This window comes from Pyxicephalus adspersus, chromosome 6 (assembly GCF_032062135.1).
Source record: "Pyxicephalus adspersus chromosome 6, UCB_Pads_2.0, whole genome shotgun sequence".
In the NCBI taxonomy this organism is placed as follows: Eukaryota; Metazoa; Chordata; class Amphibia; order Anura; family Pyxicephalidae; genus Pyxicephalus; species Pyxicephalus adspersus.
The window spans coordinates 19,717,369-19,742,514 of NC_092863.1; the positions used below are offsets into that span (position 1 = coordinate 19,717,369).

At 38.0% G+C, this 25,146-nt stretch overlaps 1 protein-coding gene across 1 annotated transcript; it reads right to left on the reverse strand.

Annotated features, from left to right (window-relative positions):
* Positions 1–1,680: 1,680 nt before the first annotated feature.
* PNPO (pyridoxamine 5'-phosphate oxidase) lies at positions 1,681–25,135 on the reverse strand. Its single transcript, XM_072414880.1, has 7 exons — positions 24,880–25,135; positions 9,934–10,058; positions 9,725–9,824; positions 8,866–8,919; positions 5,194–5,322; positions 2,543–2,613; positions 1,681–2,463 (listed from the first exon to the last, which is right to left on the reverse strand). Exons 1-7 carry the CDS (start codon positions 25,018–25,020, stop codon positions 2,301–2,303), a joined length of 783 nt encoding a protein of 260 aa, XP_072270981.1. The 5' UTR covers positions 25,021–25,135; the 3' UTR covers positions 1,681–2,300.
* Between the last annotated feature and the right edge of the window lie 11 nt (positions 25,136–25,146).

Here is a 25,146-nt window from a genome sequence, read left to right on the forward strand (position 1 = left end):
ATGTTTTGTGGTTGCAGCTGTAAGTAAAGAGAGTTTGCTGAGTATTATTAACAGTAACTAGGGTAAATATCAGCTAAGTAAAAGGAGTACCCCTATAGTGCATAGTAGCACAAATAAGTATATAAGTGGAATCTTAGTCAAATGTCACCAGTCATTTACATACACCATACAATGGCCCTGATTTATCAGCTTCACTGATGAAAGTGTTTTCTCTCCAGCCTTGGAGAACCTAATAAATCAGGGCCAATATGCTTACTTTTAATTGAAATTTACAAAGGCTTAAAAAAAAGAAATTTGTTTGGTTCTAACCAGACGGGGGACTTTGAATTCACTTTAAACCCATTAATTGTATTCGGATTGACTTATGCTGTACTACAGAACACTTCAATATTTCCAGGAAGAAAACTGGTCAGGGATAATAACTCAGGGCAGACTGCACCAAAAGTTAAGAATTCTGAAAGCATCAGCAGGTGGTTTTCTGTACTTGCATTATTTTCTCAGTATAACATTATTCATGTACTGCAGAGATGTACTTTATATTTATTTTATATATCTTTATTTTCAACAAGGATAGGGTTTCATTTTAAACAATGCTTGTATGTGTAAAAGGATCAACATAGATAAAACATTTGCTACCACTTGTCTCAGGCTTCTTATTGGCTGTTGTCTGCAGGTCGAAGCAGCAAATTAATAAATGTGTTTGTTAAGCTGAATTCAGTGAGTAACAGGCTGAGATTCTATTGTTTATTAATTGAATTGATCTTAAAATTTCTTGGTGGGAGGGTCACAAAACTATTACTTCAGACTGATTGCAATACTCCCTGAGTTCTGACAATACCAGGAAGTATTAAAACTTTGTTCAGAAAAGAATGGTATTGAGCACAGTCAATAAAACTGCTAACAGGTATGTGAACATGCATATGTCCTAACAGGTGTTTTGATAACTAATAACCACTTTAGGAATGAATAACTACTTATTAAAAATGTCTAGGCATTTTTGTAGCATTTGATTTGTGTGAGTGTGTCTGTTGTCCTCCACGTAATAGCTCTTCTAATTAATGATAATTTTCAAAAGACAAAAGGCATTTACTTTGATCATCAGTTTCCCATGCTTGCTGTGATGTTGAATATGTAGCTGTATATAGTTCAACTGACTTATTATTGTCCCACTTATCAGATGTCTGTGTTCCTTGTATCCTCAGAAGTGCCATTAAAACTACTTGTGAGAAGTGCCATCTAACTTACCTGTGAGCCCTTGAGCTGTGTGCTAACAATCATTTTGGGTAATACTAACCAACATTACTGTAGCAAATATGCCTTTACTGTGATGTTGACTCTATTTTTTTTAATCAACCATTGTGAGTGAATTGTGTATATCAGGTATCTACATTTGTCTGTAGGTCAACGGTGCAGTCACTCCTTCTTTATTGTTGTCATATTCTATTTCCTCCATATTTGCACAAGGTGTTCCTTGTGACTCAGCTCTTGACACGTGAGTGACATATTCAGTCTATCCACGCCTCTCACGCTTACTCGTTAAATATAGAATGTTATAGGCTGATTTTATTTCCATTCTCTCTAGAGTGCCAGAGGTATGCCTACATCAAGGCTGATTTATAGATAGGAAAGTTGAAAACACAAAAAGAAAAAAATACAGGAGAACTGAAACTTAAAATCATATCAGTTTAACAATTAATTTTATTTTGTAGATTTGATACACTGAAATAGACTGGATGCTTCATGTAACACTTTTACTTTTGCTGCTTTCACCATAAAACAAACCAGAACACCACTTACAATATGTAATACTGTAGCTTCCTGCAGTTAAAACAGCATATATTAAGGTAGTCATTTATTTTACATTTGGTACATGTTCTGCAGCATATATTTATCAGTTTACCCATCACTTACAGTACAAATGTACAAATCCCACATTAAGATTTCTACGACATAATTACCATGGAAAAATAAATGTCACAAGTAGTTTGCTGATGGGTGACAGACACTCATACTCCAGTATCTCACTAATGTGCGCAGTTTAAGCAAATTTGTGTTCAATCAGTACAGGACAATTAAGCGGTCATCATGGAGGTAGATAGGTATGAAAATAACAAATAAATGGATTTGATTTAGAATGAATGGAGAAAAGAAAAGTAGAAGTGTTTGCCATTTACAAATCAGAAATTATTTTTCGACTTTGTGAATGTGTTGTTGTTATTGGCAATTTTAACCTCAACTTTTACATAGGAAATTTGTGCTTTGATTTTCCAAGATTGCAGGACCAAAAGGAGGGCCACAAATTATGGCGCAAGGCGCTCATACACCCATCCACCCTCTGCAGGGTGTGTCCAGGGGCTTGTCTCGGTCTCTTCTACTTTCCGTCGAAATACAATGCGATCATGCAGCCGATTGGTCTGTCCCTGCCAAAACTCAATCACAGAAGGGCGAATAATGTAGCCTCCCCTAAAAGTATTGTTAGATGTTTTTAGTACTAAGAAAAAGCGTCATGTGATATCCATTCCCACAAATGATAACTACTTACCATTCAGCTGGCTTGGGAACTTCTTTGTCCTTGTACTCCTCCTGAAGTTCAGTATTCTTCTTACGAAGGTACTATAAGAAAGACAAATATTGGATGAATTATGATTGATTGTGGACTATCAAAATAAAAACGTTAATTGTTCAATTCCATTTGATTTTTTTTTTTTTTAACTAGCAGGTTTCTTGCTTAAAAAAAAATTAGCTCTAGCTCCACAGCACCAGAAATGTAAAGGTTGAATAAGACATAGAGACATTCAACAGACTTCTTGAGAGCCTTGGACAGTAAAGGCTCACCCCCCGGCAGAGAGAGTACATCATTGGGTTGCTATAAACCCCCAAAAGGATGCTGCAAAAACTACATCATAATTTTTGGCACCACAGCAACTTCTACAGCATTCAGGACCCTCTCAATAACGGGTAAAGAAAAAAAACAAAACAAAAGCAGGATGAGGTCCCATGATGTCATGTGACCAGGCTGAAGACAGGTGATCCATCCCTAAGGTAATATTACCAGAACAATACATTAGGCATGATCAAACACAAAGTGGGTGAGCACTTCGAGTACTGCAACCTATACTGAATGCAGTCGCTTGTATCGTCTGATCCTGAATAATGCATAAAGAAATTTGTGAGATGTTTCTTCTTCTTTCTGTCTTTCCAAAACATGTTGAAAACCATTCCCCTAATCAGTAAAGAGGAAAACTATAGCAAAAATAAATTCCAATACTATGCTAAACTGGTAACTTCAACTGGGAAGGACAAGTGGAGAGAAAATATATCTTAAGGAGGCTGATAACACACCACACCCCTGAACACCTATCAAACTGAACCTTCAAAATACAGAGTGTCAATCTACTAGAAGAGGTGTACATAGATATACATTGCCTGAGCGGACAGCAGTCTTCTACTAGATTTACACTCTTGAAATCGATCCCTTTCTATTCCATTGAACATTCTATGTCCACTGAAAAAAGAAAGAGGGTTGGCACAAACAACATCAAGTTACAATAGGTGGATATAAACTGCACCAAAACAATTGAATACCAAGTAACTATATGGACCTGCCAAGTCAGTGAATATAACCTGAGGGCAGGTGAACTGCATACACATTTTCAGTACATTTGCCCTAAATAACACTTATAAGGTGTTTCCTTGTCGTTTTAGAGAAAAGCTTTACGCTTTTCGCCGAAATGTCGGGCCATGTCGAAATTGTGACATATTTACAGTGGTCCCTGGACATTGTTCATCAAACTGCCATGCCAGATCGTTGTGCATTCCTATTGAGGAGAGCACATTAGGATGCTGCACCCTCCTCTCTATACAATAGAACTGCACTTTATATACAGTGCTCCCTCATTCACTGGAAACTATAACGAAAAATCATTTCCAGTGACAGTCATCTAATATTAACCTGACTTTTGTTTGGGGCTTTAGTTTTCAATTAAACAAAACTACAAAGCAAAAATTAAGTGACATTGCCACATTATGAACATATTTTAAAAATGTAGATTTACCTTATTTGCAAAGTTGCTTTTTCTAACATAAGCAGATCAAAGGTCACACCATAAATTTTGCTATTAGTTGATGATTAGTTGGTCTTTTCATTAGTGGAATTTATCTTGTACATCCTTAACCATAAGGAAACACTGCTATTTATGGCAAATGTAACTAAACTTGTGTCTATGTAAGATGTTGATTTCTGTATATTTACTCAATACAATTTTTCTTTTTTGTGCAAAAAACCCTGCTTTTCTTCTCTTTACAAATTTTTCCTTTTCATAAGTGGACCAGATCCATTAAAGGTTTGCTGGATCGCCCAGGTTCTTCCATGCTAGTCTATCTGCTCTAGTCTTGGAGAGCTTTAGAAATTCAGATGCAAAGAATCAGAGTCAGTGTTAAATAGGTGTGTACAGCATGACATAAAAATAGAACATTGCAGTATATAAAGTCTAAAACACAGTCCAATAAATAGTTAAGTTATGTGAAATACAATTTGTACAGTTCACTATACAGAACAGGTCAATGTAGGTTATAGAATGTATAGAATGGCATAAAAAGACACAGTGTACTGAGTGTAAAATATACAACAGGACTTAATGAATGATCTGGTGGAGAATACGTAACGTACTGATTCGTTTATGAATTAGGGTGGTAATTCTGTGTTGCAAATTAAGATCACAGAAAAACAGGGACCGATTATGGCTTCCTCTACTAACTTCTGAGCTTACAAGTGTTAGCAACTGTGACAGATGTCATAGTGAGCCCATGCTCACTGTGGAAGTATGACAAATAACAGGTTTACAAATACCATTAAATAGTGTTGGTATTCAGGTCTCTAAAGCTTTCCTACACAATGAATATTTGAAAGGCTGCAAATTCTTTTTTTTTATTGTTACTTTTTTTTTTCACGTTTGTATCACCCAAGCCGTACACACACCAAGCAGACTTTCTATTGCTATCATATATCAGAGGGAACAGACTGAAAGGTAAAATGCAAATTAATTAACTTTTCACAAAGGGCACAACTGGCTTAGTATTTTTTTTTTTTTTAATGAAAACTACCGCACTACATACCAATTGTTACACTTGACGTGGTTGTTCAGGAATCTAAATGTTGATTACCATTAACGTAACTCAGGCTCTGTTACTCACCTCTCGGTCTGGGATAACTTGACTCTGTTTGCTTACAACTGCACCAATCTGGCTAGCCTTAGGACGAGAGTGGAAGTACTTGTCAGATTCTTCATCTGAAATCTTTTCAACTGACCCTTCTATTCGAACCTAAAAAACCCCACATATTTTAATATTAAAGTGCAACAAAAAAAACAACATAAACATATTATGTCTTGTTCAATGTGTAGAAGGACAGATGTGATTCAATGCAATAAGATTTGTATACCATAAAAAATAGAAACAAGCACAGATTATTCCAGTAGTGCCTAAGCTTGCCTGTTCACATGATTTTGCCTTGTTATTCTCATTTATTATTTGTTTCTAATGATCCAACAGGTTTCAGCTGCCAGCTCCCCCCCCCCCGATATCACTTTGACCGTGATAGGGATTGCAAAAGGCACAGAGAAGTTACCTCCTTTGCACTGTCTATACTGGCATGGTTCCATCAGGCACCAAAATTCTGGTTCAAAATAGGTTCGAGCCTCCATTGTGACAGGTGCTCAGATTTGACCAATTGTACCATCCCTCTGGTTCACTGTAGGAACATACAGATAACAGCTGGCCCCCATGGAGATCCACTGTGCCCTGGGCAGGTTGTCTTGTAGATAACCCAGTTCTGGCACCAGACCTTACTAGGTATATTTATTTCATAAAGGAAAGTTTGGAATAATAAGTGTGTGTGTGTGTGTGTGTGTGTATATATATATATTTCTCTGTAAGCAAAGACTTTAGAGAAAACAAAATTAAGTTGTCCGATGGCGCCTCCACCAAAAGCAAAATGATAGCTGGTGAAATGTGTAATTCTGCAGCTCATGCGTTGATGAGTAGGATTGCGTTTTTAAAAAATTTTAATTCAATATTACGGCTGCTTGATTGGTGAATGAGGTGTTTAAATCTATCGCAATACAGATTAAAATGAGGAAATGGATATACAGTACATATAATACCCCCCAGTGGAGGGGGAGGTTTAATGACATTAATTATTTATTTCTGCATGATCAGTGGTGTGCACAGTTGACAGAAGGTCTCTAAATTAAATGTTCTCATGGGTTAGATGTGACTATATACACTACAAAACAGAGAGCTAATTTCGCATATATAAAGTGTTAAAATAAAACACAAACGCCATGAACACAATAGACTTCATTATAGGAAAATATGACTTTCAAGTTTGGGTAAATGTATCTGTATATATATATTATTTTTCTGCTGAAGTTTTACATATCCTTTTTATAAAGGAGGGCACTGTATAAAGGTTACTTGTTTTGCATTTTTATGATATTTAAGTTTTGCTTTGAGCCAAGTCTAAAAGCAATATAAAGTTGACAAAGTCTGTAAAAGCACACCCATAGAGTTTATGCAGTAGTCTGCAAGAATCTATAGTGTTGTCATGGCAAACTTCTACCCCATAATAACTGTCAAAGACAAATGGTATGAATCATTGGGAGAGGCTTGCTGCAAGAAGAGCAACTTTTCCAGTTCCTTTGCTGCACGCAGTAACATTGTTTGCATGCTGAAATTCTAAGCATTGAATAAATAGGTAGCATGGGCCAAGCTGAAAATTATAAAAGTTCCAAAGAGATGACTTTACTGCATGTGACCCAGTTTTGTTGTGCATTGTTATTATTATGCTTTTGCTTTAATAAGTTACCAAAATACACTCCCTGTCTATTTAGTTAGTTATAATAATACATTCCATATTATCTAATTGTAGGTTTTATACTGGCAAAAAATGTGTATACAACCTACTAAAAGATGTGTTGCAATAGTGCATTCCTTTTTTTTTTTTTTTTTTTTTTTTTTTTTTTTAAGCTTGACATTGGTTAATACCTGTATGTAAATATGTACCCACAATCCCGTTTCTATCCTCTTCCTGATTTGTTTACCGATTTACAGGTTGTTTATTGAACTGAAGTTTATTACCGAGTTGTGCGAGCAAAAGGCATGGTACCTAGGATCCGTCTATATTCTCTCCTACCCAAGGTTATACTTTAGCATTTCACAGCACTGGGGCACCCCACCTATGCTAGGCAGTCAGATAAAAGTGCAAACTCTTCATGTCACTGGCACCAAAGAAAATGTGTTAAGAGCAATTGGGCACAAAGTCAGGACTGCAGAGGTGGGAAAGAACTTTGTAGCCAAGCATGAGAACAACACAGAGTACATGTTTCACAGAGTACAAATATCTACATTGTGTAAATGTGCTATAAAAGTGTTAACTTTTAAACTTTGTGGCCTTGATTTTGATTTTCGGTATCAGCAATATGCCTACTGCAAATACTTGTTGGCAGGATCCCTATTTTAAGTCTCAGGTACTGTCAGGAGGCTGATCGTAAGTTCCTAATATTATTATTAATATTAGCCTATGATAGCAGCTGGTTGTGCATTGTCAGATCTGTAGTGATGTAATCAACCTAAAGGGGCTCAAATCTGCTACTTTGCCTTGTACCTGTGTGGCCCTTATTCATATCTGGCACAAGGTCACTGGGTGCATGAGGCAGAAAACAGTATAAGCGTTTGGGAAGAAGTTATAGATCCAGGGGCCAAGCACTATAAAATAAGGCCACTACAGTTAACAATAGCGACCAGTAAATCTAACAAAGAGAGGGAAGGGTTGAAACGACAAAGCAAAGTTGCCAATTGACAAATCAAGTGTGCTATTATCTACACACGGCAGCACACACCACATACAGTATGGCAATTAATGTGGAACCTAAAAGCTTTATATAGAAACAAATATCCAGTCAGGTAACAGGAGACTAAATAAATAATGTCAAAACAACCAAATAACTAATATATTAGGAATACCTAAATTTTCAAGCATGTTTTTTGCTCTTTGCTGTCTCAGTTCCAAAAAAATGCAGGCTTGACGAAGAAATAGAAAATGCACATTATGTCACAACCTTGTGAATCCTTGTAGTATAAAGTAGTAATCAGTATGGAACTTAAAGCTAAACAAAGGCACCCATGTTAGATATACTGAAATTCAAGTGTAAGGATTCACTAGGATTTCTCTGAGCAACAGGACAACAATCAGTTCCACATCAAACTTGTGTTAATTGGAATTGGATAGTGTTTTTGATTTTATTCACTGCAGTACAATAAAACAGCTGGTTCCAAATTCAGAGAATATTTGGAATCATCTATCTTAGTTTCTCCTGGAAAAAGGATAAAAGGGCCTTGGTAGGGCCATAAGTAATTGTGTTGCTTCAGATTTGCGGCTATTTACTTGGGATCTAGGCCTGGAGTGTCCTGGAAGGAATGGGTGAGCCACGCACGTTTTTCTCTTTTTAGAATATCTCAGGAACACCTGGCTGATAATAAAAGGTCACCCGACAGAGGGGAGTTGCAGCCTGAGGCCTGGTGGCTTGGATGGACAGGCTGACTGTAGCCTGTATGGTGGGAAAGCTCAGGAGGTCTTCCAAAGTTTAGTTCTGCGGGACAAAGAGTTCTGAAGAGTGTCAGTGAAAGCCAAGAGGCATGCCATGATACTGATCCCCTGAGACAGAAAAACCCTGGAACTTGCTTATTTTTGCTGTTGTGTTTGTGAATGTAAGTGGGCAGAGTGCCATGAAAACTGGAGCTGAAGTCTAAGTCTCTGCAGCGAGTGTGTTTGAGGCTAATCCCTCACATCACATGTTGAAGTCTTACCTGACGGTTAAAAGGCTCCCAGAAAAACAGGAGAGAAGCAACTGGATTGGCCTCCTGTAACACAAAATGAGACTTTACGAAACATAACTAGCAAAAAAAGTGTAACAACAGGAAAAACATTATATGTAAGTTTTGGACTGAGTTGGAAAGTTTTAATATTTCTGCCCAGTCCTTATTGTAGTCAGTCTTTGTTAGGAAGGCACTGATCACGTAATTTCTTGTTAATTTCTTTTACTGGGATGTGAAATCATCCAAATGGAGACACATATCATGAAAAACCTGACAGAGCCTATTTACCAGTTCACTCTATAAAAAGAATGTTCCATTAGTGTGTGTATTTGACTTTAGAGATTGCCAGTCTTGTGTCCTTGATCACTTGAACAGGAAGTCAAGTTAGGGCTATAATTGGCATACAAATATTTGATTTCTTTGGTTTTAATTGAGAATAAATAGAAAACAAAAAAAAATGTTTATGTATTTTTTTTCAATGCAAATTACACTGATACGAGTGTAGAATATTTATCTCAAAGTATTATTAACAAGGTCTGTGTGATTAAAATATTATCACATGAGAGTGATTTTTATGTTGTACATATAGTGGAATAATAACATTTTATATGCATTTTACTTAGATTTTTATTATCTTTCTAATGCTGTACTGTGATGAACACAGTAAAAATCAAAACGTAATTTGTAAGAGTAGCAAAGAGTCTAGTTTACCAAAGCACAGATGAGGAGAAAAATTTTTCAACAAGTTTGAATAAAATGCTCAAGAGCTAAGCGGACCGGAATGTTTAGGCAGCTAGAGATATATATTAGGCATTGCAAATAACTGATTCATATACGATGGAACCCTCACCAGCTCTTTCCCTTTTCTGCTTTCCCGATTAGTGTAGAATCGGAACCCATGCGAGCCAAACCCTTTCAGGAGAACCATACGGGCAGAAGGTTTACCATCCCTACACAGGAAAACATGAGGAAAGATGAAGTGCAGGAAGGAAAAGGATAAAGAAGTTGGTATAATAGGATGAGATGTAATTGGAATATTAGGAGAAATGTAATGCATACTTGGTTGAGGTGGCCAGACACATAGCATTTGGTTCAACGATGGCTGGGCATTCTAAGATTTCCTGAAACCAAGAACTGAACTGAGCAATTGGATCGAGAGAGACTAGATGACTTTCTTCAAAAGCCTAATAAAAAAATAAAAACAAAAAAACAGAAAAAGGAGGAGGAGAGAGAAGATAAATGCATTATTTTTTTTTAAACAACAACTCTGCATAAACAGCTAAAAACAGTGCTAAAGTTTGCACAGTTCACACAGTCATCATTGTGACCTAATTTTTCTCTGGTGCAGTTAAACAAACACAGCTAGGTCACCTCCCTTCTCCAAGCTTGAAACTGAATGGTGAAGAAGAAGCAACAACCTGACTAGAGAATCTGTCTGCCCTCACCTCTTACCTACTTGATAGCACCTGTAATGGCTCCAGACACTACAGACTGCTGTCAGGGTAAAGAGTCTAAATAAAATTGTTACTATAAATTTACATATATTTATGATTATTAATAAACAGGATTTATATAGCCCCAACATATTACACAACGCTGTACATTAAATAGAGGTTGCAAATGACAGACAGTGACACAGGAGGAGAGGAGGACCCTGCCCCGAAGAGCTTACAATCTAGGAGGTAGGGTAAGTATCACACAGTAGGAGGGGAGATATGGAGAGGTGGGAATTAGAGAGAGTTTAGAAGACAGAAGATGGGTAGGCAAGTTTAAGATTGGTTTTGAGTTCTCTTTTAAATGAGCAGAAAGTAGAAACAAGCTGAATTGGATAAAAAAGACCCTTCCAGAGAGTTGGGACAGTGAGGAAGGTATCAGTATGCTATTGGAGGAGTGAAGAGAGCAGCTAGGGGATCTACCAGGTCAGAAAGGTAAGTGAGACAAATGCTGTGGAGGTATTTGACGCAGGAGCTTGAATTTAATTCTCAGGTGAAACGTAAGCCAATGAAGAGAACTACAAAAAGATGCAGCAGAAAAGGAGTGGTGGGAAGGATGGATGAGTCTGGCTGCAGCATTCAAGGGAGAGTAGAGAGTTGAGTTAGTGGAATACCAGAGAAGAGGATGTTACAGTAGTCTAGACGAGAGATGATAAAAGTGACAGGACCTGGAGATGTTCTGAATATGAGGGGTAAATGAGAGGGCAGAATCGAAGGCGACGAGGGATGAATAACAGTGTTGTTAACAGTTAGAAATATATCAGGGGGAGATTTGGAATTTGTGTGTGTGTGTGTGGAGGGGTGATGATGAGTTCTGTTTTATCCAGGTTGAGTTTCAGGAATCGGTCAGACATCCATGATGATATGGCTGACAGGCAGCATGAGACCTTATCCAGGACTGAGGGAGACAAGTCAGGGGTGGACAGATAGATTTTAGTGTCATCAGCATACAGATGGTACTGTAAACCAACGGAGGACATGAGACTACCGAGAGAGGTGTACAGAGAAAAAAGAACCAGTCCAAGGACTGACCCTTGGGGAACACCAACAAAGGAGGAAAGTGGGGGAAGGGAAGAGGAATTACCATTGAAAGAAACTTGAAGGAACAGTCAGACAGATAGGAAGCAAACCAAGAGAGAGCGCTGTAACTGATACTAATGGAGCACATAATTTGGATCAGAAGGGGGAAAGCGTAGGAAAGATCAAGGAAAAGTTGCCTTGGGACTTCGCTCCGAGGAGGGGTTTGGCCACATTAGTAATTACTGTTTCGGTGGAATGGGCAGCTCGAAGGCCATACTGGAGAGGGTTAAGAGTTGGTGTTCAGGTATTTGGTCTTTTATAAACAAGGCATTCAAGAATTTTAGAAACATATGGGAGAAGGGAAATAGCAGTAGCTAGATGGTAGGGAGGGGTCTACTGGAGGTTTCTTCAGGATAGGGAGAATAATGGCATGTTTGAAAGCAGAGGGGTATATACCAGTAGAATGGAAGAGACTTAATAGTTGAGTTAGGGCCGGGGCCAGGGTGGAGGAATAGGCACAGGGTAGATCAGAGGGAATTGGGTCAAGCAGATAGGTAGTAGATGAAGATGATGAGAGGAAACTTCATCCACAGTAACCGGACTGAGGGAGGTTAGTGATGATTTACAGATAAAAGGGGTGGATATGGTCGGCTGGGGGCGGGACCATGCGTCTAGGAGGCAGGAAATGTAAAAAAATAAGTATTTTTAAATGTACCACATTGATATGTCAAAATACTTATTATTCAGAGGTTAAAGTGTTGTAGTCTGACTTTCTAGCCCAGAAAGTCAACACTGATGCCAGATTTCCTCCACTCAGCTCAGCTGCACGAACAGTCTTTTGTAAATGTTTGGTGTTATTGTTGTGCCAAAGTCAGAGGTTGGCAGGAAAGGGGTAGTGGAAGGTGGGTGGGGGTGGAGGATAGGGGCGTAAACGACGGAGGATGGAATGGAGTTAAAACAGGTGAAAAGGAGATGGGGGGTAGGAAGGACTCTGTATGCACAGTTAGGTGAGAGAATGGGACCCACACCACCACCTAGCCTGTTGCAAGGTCTAGGGCTATGTGTGCAGTGCAAGCCTCCATATGGGAGAGAAGCAGCAGAGGTAGAGTCTGAGGAGGAAAGCCAAGTTTCAGTGAGAGCTGAGAAGTTTAGAGATTTAGGGAGGAGAAGGAACAGAGCCAGCAAAGAGAGTACAGGGTGAATGATACATTGATGCAGATAATTGTAAATCACAGGAGTGCATTACACAAAATGGCAAACTGAGCAGCTTCTGTAATATGGGTTGTAGTGAGGCTTGTCAGCTGTTGAGTTCCAGGTGTGGGTTAGAATGAATCAGTCAGAGATGGCTTGGTGAAAAGGCAGTTCAGGATGGCAGCAGCAGAGCTTGTGTTGGAGTCCAGGTGTAAGGTAATGATGATTCAGTCCAAAGGCATGAGATTGCAGAAATTGCAGAGTGTAATGGTGTGTCCAATCCAGTTCCAAATGCCTGTATTAATTCCTAAAGCTCTTATAATTTGGAACTTGAAATTTAGGCACGTGACCTTGCCTGATGGTTAATAGAAGCGCTTTGGGTCATGAATATGGATGGACTTATTAGAGTAACAAGAAATTTAGGATGTCAGTTGAACCTGGGTAGGGAAAGGGTTAGCAGGGTAATAAATATCAATGTGCACTCAACTGGAACAAAGGGATTGTGAAGAGATAATTCCAAGGGAAGATTCAAATTTGTGCAATAAGTTCATCTAAAATGCACAACGTACCACACACAATCAGATGAAGTTTTAGTGGAACACAAATGGATAAACAGTGGATTTGGCAGCCAGCATGCACAATGTAGCATACACAATCAGATGCAAACTGTGCAAGTATCCTTTGCGACACTTTACAATTACAGTGATACATTATTATTATTATAATATGTGGGAGCCAAGAGGCAAAGTTATCCAAAAAATGATTACACAGTGCTTATATAGAGCCAACATATTACACATCGCTTTAGGTCCATAGTCTAGTCACTAACTGTTCCTCAATACCTTCCTCATACATACTACAAATACAAAGAATTACATTGTACAAACATTGGTTTTACACATTAAACAAAAAGAGTCATACAGAAATGGAAGGTGTGTGACAAAAATGCCAGCAACATTGTGATACCTTGCTGCTGTGATAAAACAAAAAAGTTCTGCCCAAGCAAGTTTTAAGACTAACACATCATGTTTTTTACATCTGCTTGGAATTAAGCCGGGAAATGTATATGAATTTCTCTTTACTTCTCTGTGGCAAACATTTACCACATTGTCGTAGTATTTGCTGTGCTCCTGGGTTATATGATTATGCTAGCCAAAAAAAGAAGAGGAAGAGAATGATTTTCTTGTAAAAAAAGCAGTGACAATTCTGATAGGCAAGCTCTTTACAACATTTTTGCATAAACTTGTAATGTATGCAGGCAAAGCCTTTAAGAAAGAGAGTGGCAACTCTGCCCTGAATCCAGGCTCAGTGGAACATTGCTACCACACAATCACAGAAAGTTGCATTAGGTAGATTTTACTGGCACACGTTGTTCCATTAATCTGAAATTCTACTTTAACACAATAACAAAAATATATAAACAAAAAAGTAATGTCAAAAATGACATTTTGGTCAACACTGCAATACCAAACCCAATAAAAAAAAGTTTTCTATTGGTGGGAAAATAACCTTCAACACGTTTTTTCCTCAGCTTGCAGGCACAAATGTTTGATTTGTAAGCAATAATGCATATTTGAAGAACAAAAAAAATGTGTGTGGAGGAAACATACAGTACTTTATTCACATCTTATCTGAATTTGCATGTCATCGTGTTGGTATTTGACAACTTTCTCATAGGTAAATAAATATATAGTTTAAAATATGTTTAACATGTTTAATGTCCGGTAAAGAAGGGGCAAGGGGGGGGGGGGCATATACTGTTTCCAGTAAGAGAGTAAAACTCTCTTGAAGTTAGATTTCTACAGGTTATCCATTTGGCTATAAATGCTGGGGTATGTTCCTGGTATACATTAGAACTCAGGAAGCTACTTGGGGGAAGGCTGAAATGTCTTTTAAATTACTGCCCAGTTGAATGTACTTACTGCTGGCTCTAAAATGATCCAGTAATTAAACATGTTCACAGACAGCAGTACAAGATGATTTGAAGTTGGTCACTTTTTTTTCTTATACTGAGTTTTTATTCTTAAGAACAATATATATATATATATATATATATGCAACATATTCAGTGACGGTGATGTGTATAAAGTCCTAATCTTCATGGGAAGAGTTGCAGTAACTTTTGCTTGTATGTGTGACTGTCTTTCACAGCCAAAGTTCAGTAATAAAAGTTTGATTTATTGAAAAAAATATACAACCAATTCATCTTTTCACAATTGAATCATATTGCAATAACCAGATTACCTTCTCATTGCACCAACTTTTCCCATGACATTTAAAGGCAACATTGCAAGAAAGAAAAATGTTGGACTTCTACTGCTATCCTCCTAAAAAATGATAGATGTTTGTCTGTCACTGTGATTGTGTGGCCTTCAATACCTTCATTAGCTCAAATATTGCTTATGGACTCAGAAAATACTTGAAGCCAGAGGATCTGCATGAAACTATGCAAATCAAATTAGAGGACGTTGGGAGCTTAAATGTTTCTCTCATATGAGTATCTACTGTATGTATTTACAAATATATATTGGTAAACATGATAAAGTGAGTACAAAATTATTTTTAAATCCTGTGCATTTAGAAGGAAAGGTAGTTGTTAATGTGTGATTTTTATTTTAGATATCTAATCTGGGAATCGTTTGGCCCGCAGCTCATATTATGCTAACAGTTTATTGGTTTTAATGTTTTATGGCTTGCTCTGTGGTTTTCCATAGCTATTCGTACAAAGTCTGGTTTGCTCAAAGTCATTTTTCAGATGCAATGCAGTCAAACCCAGCACTGTATCTTGGCAACACAGTTTATGCAGGATCAACGCAGATACACCATGAAAAACATTTGAACTCCTGCAAATATCATATAAAAGGGCAAACTTTTTGTAATGCCTTTATACAAGTTTTATTTTAAACATTAAATGTTTTAAACCAGACCATATGGAAGAAAAGGTAAACGAAGAGAAATATGTTTATAAGCCCCCAAAATGCCTCACTTGTTTTATTATGATTTTTGCATGAGTATATGAAAGTTTCAAAAGTCTTTGTGGCACTGTGGGAAAGTGCAGCCACATAAGAATGAAAGGAAATTTTTGTACACAGACATTTAAATGCAGCTTTTTAAAGCTGTGGGAAAATGTCAATGTAAACTAGGCCTTATCAGGAAGGCTTTAAAGGTTCCGGTTTATTGCTCCCAGGGATACTACTGGGTTGATTTCTCTTCACTTCACTTCGGTCACCAAACAGAAAGTGAGGAGAATCTTCTCAATACTGTATGACCAAACACCGCAATAAAAGCCTGATTGATATTTTAGTCCTTCCACAGTCTCCTACATAAAATGTTGCTTTATGTGTGAGTTGAAGCTGTAATACTTAATAGCAAAATATTAGGGATAACTTTTATCAGGTTTGCACACAAACACACACATATATATATATATATATATATATATATACACATACATACAAACTCTCTATATATAAATATGTAATACTGGAAGGGGATAGTATTGAATAAATGGAATAGGGGAGTACATTTCTATGTGCCTTGATTTTCAATATTCCTGTAATGCTTTAATAAAGATTTGAGTGTGAAAATAAATATGTAATACCAACAGAAGACACTAAACTTTGTGGGCTGTATCACCACCAGTTATGTTATGTTAATGGTATTGTGTGTTATGTAAAGGAAGCCCATTTATTTGAATGGGGTGAAAAAGTACAACCAAGACCAGAACATGGAACTGCTCTATTTCTCTAGACACATAGGACCTGATTTATTAAAGCTCTCCAAGGCTGGAGAAGATACACTTTCATCAGCGAACCTGGGTGACCCAGCAAATCTGGAATAAAAACATTTGCTAACAAACAGCAAATGACGTTTAGGAAATCCATTCCAGGTTTGCTGGATCACCCAGCTTTACCAATAAAAGTGGCCTTGAAGAGCTCGAATAAATCAGGTTCATTGTCTAGAGCAGGGGTCGGCAAACTTTTATGGCCACTAGGCCATTTCAGGGGTGGGCGGGAGTACATTAGACCGGACTCTGAGTCCAGCCCCAATGGCTCCCCCCACCACTAGGGAACACCCCCTGAAGTGAAATCCCTCTCCTCTGTATGCATTGCGGAGGAGAAGGATTTCCCTTCGGGAAGCCTTCCCTATTTACCGCCGTGGCGGAATTTCAACGCCGGCCGCAGTGAATATGGGGAGCAACAGCGAGAAGGCGGCACTGGTAGTTCCTAACGCCCACTGGCAGATCCGGCTCCGGAGCCACGGGTTGCCGGCATTAGGCCGGATCGGCCAAGGGGTGTTAGGCCGGAATGAACTACCGGGTTGGGCCGTATCTGGCCTAAAGGCCGGAGTTTGACGACCCCTGGTCTAGAGAGGGCATTGTGCTGTGCTGCAACACAGATTAATTATTTTGGTGTGGCTGGAGGTCTGCAATGCACAAATGCTTGAATGTAGTATGCTAGTATGTTACCCTAAATTATGGCCAAATTAATTGAAGTAATCACAATGGTCATTACACAGGCATTCTGAACACATTTACTGAAATACACAACTAAATATCAAATACAATAACCAAAATATAGAATGCCAATTATCTTATCAGGTTATAATGGAAACATGCAATATGTATTCACAGCAACAAAAAATAGAACCATGTTATAAAAATGAAAGGGGGTATTGGGGGCAGCCCAGAGTTGAGCCTATAATTGTACAAACTTGTTCATGAAATCCTGTATTTATATTTTGGGAGATGTATAGTTGGGGCTAAATATAGAGAGTCTACTCATGATTGGTTCTCTTACAGACCATTCTATACAAACTCCAATACAAGCAATAGATGTATACTACAAATAGCTTTCTGCTTCTAAACAGATTAAACATATCATTCTATTTGGTAACAAATAATCTCCTGGATTCCAAGACCAGGCCTCCCATTTGATGTATTTTAATGCATGTCTCCATTATCTAAGGCCATAATTGACTCCAAAGACACAGCCATTAGTGTATTTAAAGATTAGCTAGCATTTAGTTTAGTTTCAATCTACACAAGGAACACAAATGATGGGGATTAAGTCTAATTATACTGTTAAAGTTTTATAGAAGTTTTTTTCCTGGGGGCCAGAAAACCTTCATCACATTAGTTCAAATGAATACTAAGATTTAGGAAAATAGTTTTCTGGACAAAAATAACTTCCTGGTAAAAAATCCCAGCACAGGTAGTCTACATTCTTGCTCTTGGTCACAGCCAACAAACTGGTATCGGCAGAAGGCCAGTTGCCATGGCTGCCCCTTTATTTCCGATATTTTCCTAATGTGTAGATATAAAAGAAATTATTACAGCTCTGTAATCAATGAGCCTGCATTAAATGTATTCCTTTAAATAAAAAGCAGATTAAAGCGGAAGTAAATTTAAAGAAAAAACAAAAAACTCATTTACCTTTACCTCCACAGATCCCTCAATCCATCCAGGGATGCGCTGGGTACCGCCATCTACTTCCGTCTTCTAGCTATGTCACTCGATCTCACAATGCGAAGGCACGAGATTGGGTGAAATAGCCTGCTGTAAATGGGATAAAAACACTGTCCTGCCTAGCAGGTAAGGGTCCTGATTTATCGCTGCCTTAATTTCACCTACAGATTGATGATTTACACCAAGAACTTGATGTGAATGGAGAAACATATTATTTGCTATCTTCCTAGATCAATCTGCTTCTTGTACTGCAATGTACCCGACTCTTTGTACTACATCTAATGGGAACTCTGTTGCTCAGAGAGTGTAAAAGACTGATACCATATCAAATTAGGTCACTTACACTGCTAGCATTTAGAAAATATATTTAGGAATGTACTTATTTATAACACAGCTGCAGTAATGTGTGTCATGCCTGCTTATTTTCATATAAGGTGCATATCATCTGTTTAATAATTTACTGTCTGGAATCCAACATATGAATATGAGGCTTTAAAGACCCATTAGGTAACATAGAAAGAATAGGCACCCTTGTACATGCACCTTGCAAAATACAACCAGACAATAACAGCGGATTCCATAGATTTGTCTTGGCGGGTTCCTTTTCAATAGAGAAAAAAATTTAATATCTAAGTATTTAAATTAAGAATCGGAATAAAATCAGCAAACACAATTTGGAGAGCTAGAACTCAGATATGAATAAAACAAGACAAATTTCTAGCATTTCGGTGTTTCCAATAGCTCCGAACTCTTATGCAGGGAGGCCACACACACCAATGTGTAATAAAATGCCACTTGCAGCTATATTCAATTTCATCTTTGCAGCCGTGCATCCTCTATTAAGATCATTGTGCTGCCTCTATCTGTACCTTTACCCTGGGTGCCCTGTGTGTTCTAACCTTCATCTACACTTTAATGCCACATAACATCAATACAAAAAATTAAACCAATGTCACCTACAAACCAAATATACTATAAATCATCACCCAAATCACCCTCTTTTGCCACTACCCAATTTACATCCTGATCATATCAAGCCACTGCCATTCACAATACCAACAAATAATAAGATCCCCGTTTCCACCTGATGCCAAGTGCAAGCCCAACAGTGCGGCCAATTTGTCAGGCATGTAGCTAATGACTCGAGTTGTCCATCTTCCCTAGGTGCTCCTCCACTTGCCTCCATCATTAGCACCTATTATTTTAATACTTACTTTTCAGAGGTTAGTAACTGGCCTGTTACTGGTGCTTTCTGGTAGCTGTGGTAAATGGCCCAGTTGGTGTTGGTCTCATTGGGGTTGGCTTTATCCATGGTGGCAATGCCCAAATCACCTGCAGTCTCCTCCCCTGTCTGACTCTTGCTAGTCCTGCTGCTCAGTCTGGTTCTCCATCAGCTCCCAGTTCAGATGACAGAACTCAAGCTGATGAAGTTTCGCTGAGATTGGGCAGCTGTGCATATTCTGTAAAGCTGAGTACACATGTGCAATTCTTGTCGTTGGAAAGGATCCTTTACAACGATAAGAACTGCATGATGCATGAACGAGTGCTGTACATACAGCACTGTTCTGCTCTATGGAGAGGGGAGAAGGAGAGAGACGGAGCGGCACCCTGCTCTCCCCCTTCCCTTGCATTAGGATCGCTCACCGCTTAACATCTGTGGATACGCCAGGACAGATCCATGGACAATAAACGACGTGGGATATACACACGCCAGATTCTTGTCCAATATCTGCCCTGAGCCGAGAGTCAGGCGAGAAAAATTTGACGTGTGTACGTAGCCTAAATCCACCAGGGCTGTGGAGTCGGGGGAATTTTGGGTTATATTGAGTCGGCAAAAAATGTACTGACTCCGACTCCTTTTGATTGTAAGTTGTTGTGAAAATATACAGTATGTAAAAATGTCCTATTTCCCAGTTATCAGTCATGATAAAGTAGTTCACTGCTGTATTAATTAAGCCCACTGCAGAGCTGTCACTTGTATGAAGCCCATCTAAGCTATTCTGCATCCTGGCATTTATACATCTTTGTAATTTGGATTATACTTGGCTCATGAAAAATATTCATTTGATAGGATTATGAAATTTTTGCTTGGTGTTAATAATATTCAGGGTTATACAGTAAGATTGAATTCTACATATATACATTCTGTTGTTTATCACCCTATGCCGGTTTCAGACACCTGTCTGCACTCTCTTTCCCTCTTCACAACTTTCTATTAGATTTGCATCAAGAGCTTAGAAGAATTTAGTAGAACAGCTTCGGAATTAACCTGTAAGTGTTCATATTTCAATTGCCAGGCTTCTTGCGTGTACAATGGAGGAATGTGTGCTTGTTTCTAAATAAACTGGGCTATGTATATGTGTGTACAATGCAGTAATGTATGAATGTGCATAGTGCAGAATGAGTAAACCATGCAAACTTCAGGGATCATGTAATTAGTGGAAATTGTACATGTGATGCAAAAATTAGTAGTTTTAGTAGTTCTGAAAGAAATGCACCTACAAGAGCATCTAAATTTCAAAAGACACTTGCAGCATTTTCATTTTACAGTGTTAGAAGTGAAAACCTTTCAACTGCTTAGGTCTAAATAAAGCGCAGATGACTACTGGAAAGCAAACCCAACTATAAAGATTCTTGACATCTGACAGGCACATCACACAAGCAAGTATCTTCAGAATTTAGTGGAAGGTGTTTTAGAAGATTTTGAAATGAAAAGGGAACAGGTTCTATATTTTGTGACGGATATTATTTCAAATATGATAAGCGCAATTGAGAAAATGAACAAAGTTCATTAGAAAGTGTTAGAGGTGACAGTTTTGCAAGCACTGAAGAAGAGAACATTGACATTTTAGATGACATTGCAAAAGAAGCATCCAAGCCTATTACTATTCAACATATGTGTTGTGCTGTTCATTGTCTGCAACTAGCAATAACAGATGGACTGAAATATTGTCATGCAGTTGCTCCAATTGATAAGTTGAGGCAAGTAACTGTTGCAGCCAGGGCCCCTAAAACAGATGCTATCCTGAAGAGACTTGCTAGAAAAGGAGGTATTTTGGATCAACACGCTGGGGAAGTACTTATTTGATAATGAAGCGTTTCCTTGAGCTTAAAGAACTGGACAATGAAAACACTTCATTAAAGCCAAACTAAACCAAATAAAAAAAAAATCATACTCACCTTTACTTTGGCAGAGCCTTCGATTTCTCTGATGTTGTCCTCTTTGGGTCGCGCACCGTCCTGAAATCCGCTTTTGCTCCAGCAGATGCTGGCATCTTCTTCCATTTTCTTTCTTTTGCTGGCTACGTCATCTGATCTCACACTTCGCGGGCGCAAGATCAGATGCTATAGCCTGCTCTAAACAGAGTGGCGATCTCACTACACATCCGTGAGATCTGCATGTTTCCCCATTACAGGAAAAGGTCCTTTCTGCGCAAAAGCAGCAGCCAGAGCCCTCCTGGAACACCCACGTCACACATCCCAGGAGGCCTCTGGTTGCTCCTTCTGCGCATGTCCGAGATCCGGGCATTTATCCTCCTAGGCGAAAGGGATCTCAAGCATGTGCAGTGAGTTCGGCTCTCTTTCTTTCCCCTTCACAGCAGGTACGTCACCTGTGCATTGCGCAGTGAAAGATCAGGTGATGAAGAAAGAAGACGGAAGTGATTGAAGATGACGGCGCTGTCTTTACCGCCACTGTTTACACTTTTATGTAAAGTAAACATTTTGGTAATAGTTCTGCTTTAATTAAAAGTGAGTGGGTGCAAGTACAGGAATTAAAAAGTCTTCTTTCTCACCCCTTTACCATCACAAAGAGGTTCCAATATGAAGACTTAACGCCTTGCAATTTTTTCTTGGAATGGAAGAGCTTGATATATTGCCAGAACAAAAGTGGGGGGTTAATAGCTGATGTTATTTTATCTTCAATGAAGAAAAGAGAGGGCTTTTAACTGAATAATCAGATCTTGTTAACTGCTATTTATGTTATCCAATTAGCCAAAATTTGTTTGCATTAAGGAGTACTACCTGAAACATCTGAACCACTGGCCGAAACTAAAAGCTGGTAACTCAAGATCATCCTCTTCAAATGAAGAACTAGACTTTGAAGCCTACTTGGACAAAATAGAACATTTAAAAATAAAGAGATGATGCTCAAATACAGAAAAAAAACAACAGGCAAATCTCTGATTTAAAACCTTTCAGCAGGATTTTGCTAGAAGTAGAAAAGTGTGATTGCTCATGGAAACTGACTATAAAAGATGCCATCCTTGTTTATCCAGACATTATTTGCCGGTTATACTGTGTAAACAGCACCCCAATAAATGCAGACGCTGTAAACATATGAAAATATATGAGGAACTATGTAATCTTTCCCCAGGAGACAACACCTAAAATAGATCCAGGACAGATAAAGCGAGTGCCCTCTACCTGTGAGGAAGTAGGCACACAGGTGAAGAGATTCCATGTGAATTTCCCACAAACTAATGTAGCATGTACAGGGTTCCCACATCAGAAGCATGCCTGGTATGACACCCTGTGGGGAGGGTGGGAAGCACAACTGGACTTTTAAATTCTGTAGAAGTGTTAGTTTAAAAAGGAACAGGCCTCAGGGATAGGCATGACCCTTTTTTAATAAAGCTGTGATAGTTCAGTTGAAGGCCAACCAAAAAAACTTACCTAACTTTATAGATTGGACCATGTGCACTATGCAGACTATGTATCAGCAACAACGGAAAGATTACATGCAGGCAATGCTAATGATAAGTAATGAAGCTGTCTGGAGGAAGATATGAAACCAAATTATGCCTCCAACATTTTGGGTAACCATTAAGCCTACAAAATGATGTGTAGTGATAATAAATGTGTTGGAATGCTTGAAATGTATAATATGACTTCTAGAGAAATAATGTGAACATTTATTATGATGCCCTTAGTGATCGGAGACCCCGGCTAAGGAACATTATATGGACTCCAACCATCAATGGAAAATATAATGATAGCAAAAATAAATGTACAATTTAGATTTGTGTACACAAAGTTATAATTGTAAGGTGTGTATGTTAAGATCACAAGTATATGAACAATGTTTGTTGCAAAGTTCTATAAATAAGTGCAAATGGATCATAATGCCTTTATCCTACAAAAATGTTTGTAGAAATAAAGCCACCAGTGACTACAGAGACCATTGTCTCTGGAATTAGCAGCCTGGACAATGTGACCCATTTCACCTGGAACAATATATCTTTTATGTTGTGGAATGAAGAGTATATAAAGGTTTCTTAAGCCTGGCACCTGTGTGGTGTAGCAGAAAATATATCCGATGGTCAGATCTTATCATCTGGGGGATGTGGTAATCAAGTCCGAGAGGTTCTGCAGAAAAGAAGGCAAACCACTGGGCGTAGTTATTCCACATCTAGGAGCAGACATGTTGTCTAAATCAGTGGTCGCCAACCTTTCAGATCTCACGGACCACTAAATTCAAAATTTTAAATCCCGCGACTATTAATATAATTTTTTTTAAAAAGATAAATACATTTGTAAAATTTTGATCTTCCTAATGGTGCTGACAAGGACTGTGGAGGTTCTGATTCATTGATCAGCTCACGGTTAAGTGACGTATTACTATTGTTACTATTATCATTGGTTGCATTATCTTTGGTATTACTAAAGAAATGCAAAAAATTAGTTTGTTTTTTCTCACTCATTATGGGTTTATTTCATGGGAATCCAAGACCAAACAGGAAATGATAGTTATCAAACTATTTGATGCCATTAAATAAAAAAGTATAAATACACGATTAAGGTCATACTTACCTAAAAGAGCATCTGAGAAATAAACAAATAAAATAAAAGAATCGGATGAGAATTGGTATTGGAGGAGCGGGGTGACTGTTGTAATGGTGCAAACAATACTGAAGCGTACGGCTCGGCAATGGTCGCCTCATACAACATAACACTACACTAACGTCACGCTGCGCCTCCCGTTTTTCCGTCTCTAGTACATTCGTGATTTTAGTGCAATATAAAGGCGAAAATTGTCATTCGGAATATAAGAATTTATTAGAATATTATGTTTGTTTTATTATTAATTTTCTTTTTTAAGTGTTCATTTTGATGATTCCATAGTAACAAATGTAGAAGCAACACACTGATAACAATGAGCTGGAAGCCACACAATTTATCAGCTTATTTCTTCCTAGAACTGGAATGATAAGTAGAACCATAAACATGAGATCTTTTAATAGATTTTACAACCTGCAGGTAGATAATGGCCCTTAATGCTGACACTTGAAATCTTTATAATATAAAATATATATATAACATAAAATATAAATCTTTATAATATAAAGTATATAATATATATAAATAATATAAAATATAAATCTTTGTAATATAATGTATATAATATATATAAATAATATAAAAGAGAAATCTTTATAATATAAAGTATATAATATATAAATAATATAAAATAGAAATCTTTGTAATATAAAGTATATAATATATATAAATAATATAAAACAGAAATCTTTATAATATAAAGTATATAATATATAAATAATATAAAATAGAAATCTTTGTAATATAAAGTATATGATATAACAATATAAATAATAGAATATGTTACAATGAATGGTGTCAGGGTATAGAACAGTAAGGTATATGGTGGTAAAAGATAAATATTTCATATTTGCTCATGGCAGAGGCTTCATTTCAGTGTTCCTGACATTCTCTGCACAGCTTACTTGCTACTAAAGAGCAGAATAAAGCAACACGTCACTTATAATATGAATGGGGTTCAGCTGACGTCACCACACCAAGGTCATAACCTCTTACCTCATCATCATTTCGGTAACTCTTCCGCATATGGCCCAGATCCATGACGTCACTTCCACTTTTGCAGCTGACCGCTCGGACTGAGTTTGATCCAGTGTGCCGAGCTACCTGCAACAGCGACGTCACCAGCCCCCGCCACATGGAGCCTTGCCACCTGACGTCACGTGCTAGAGGTTAAGCTGGCGTCACCTGCCATGGAAACATGGAAGAGACGAAGTGGACCAATAGATGCTTCAATAGATAGTCACGTGATAGTAGGTGGTGTCT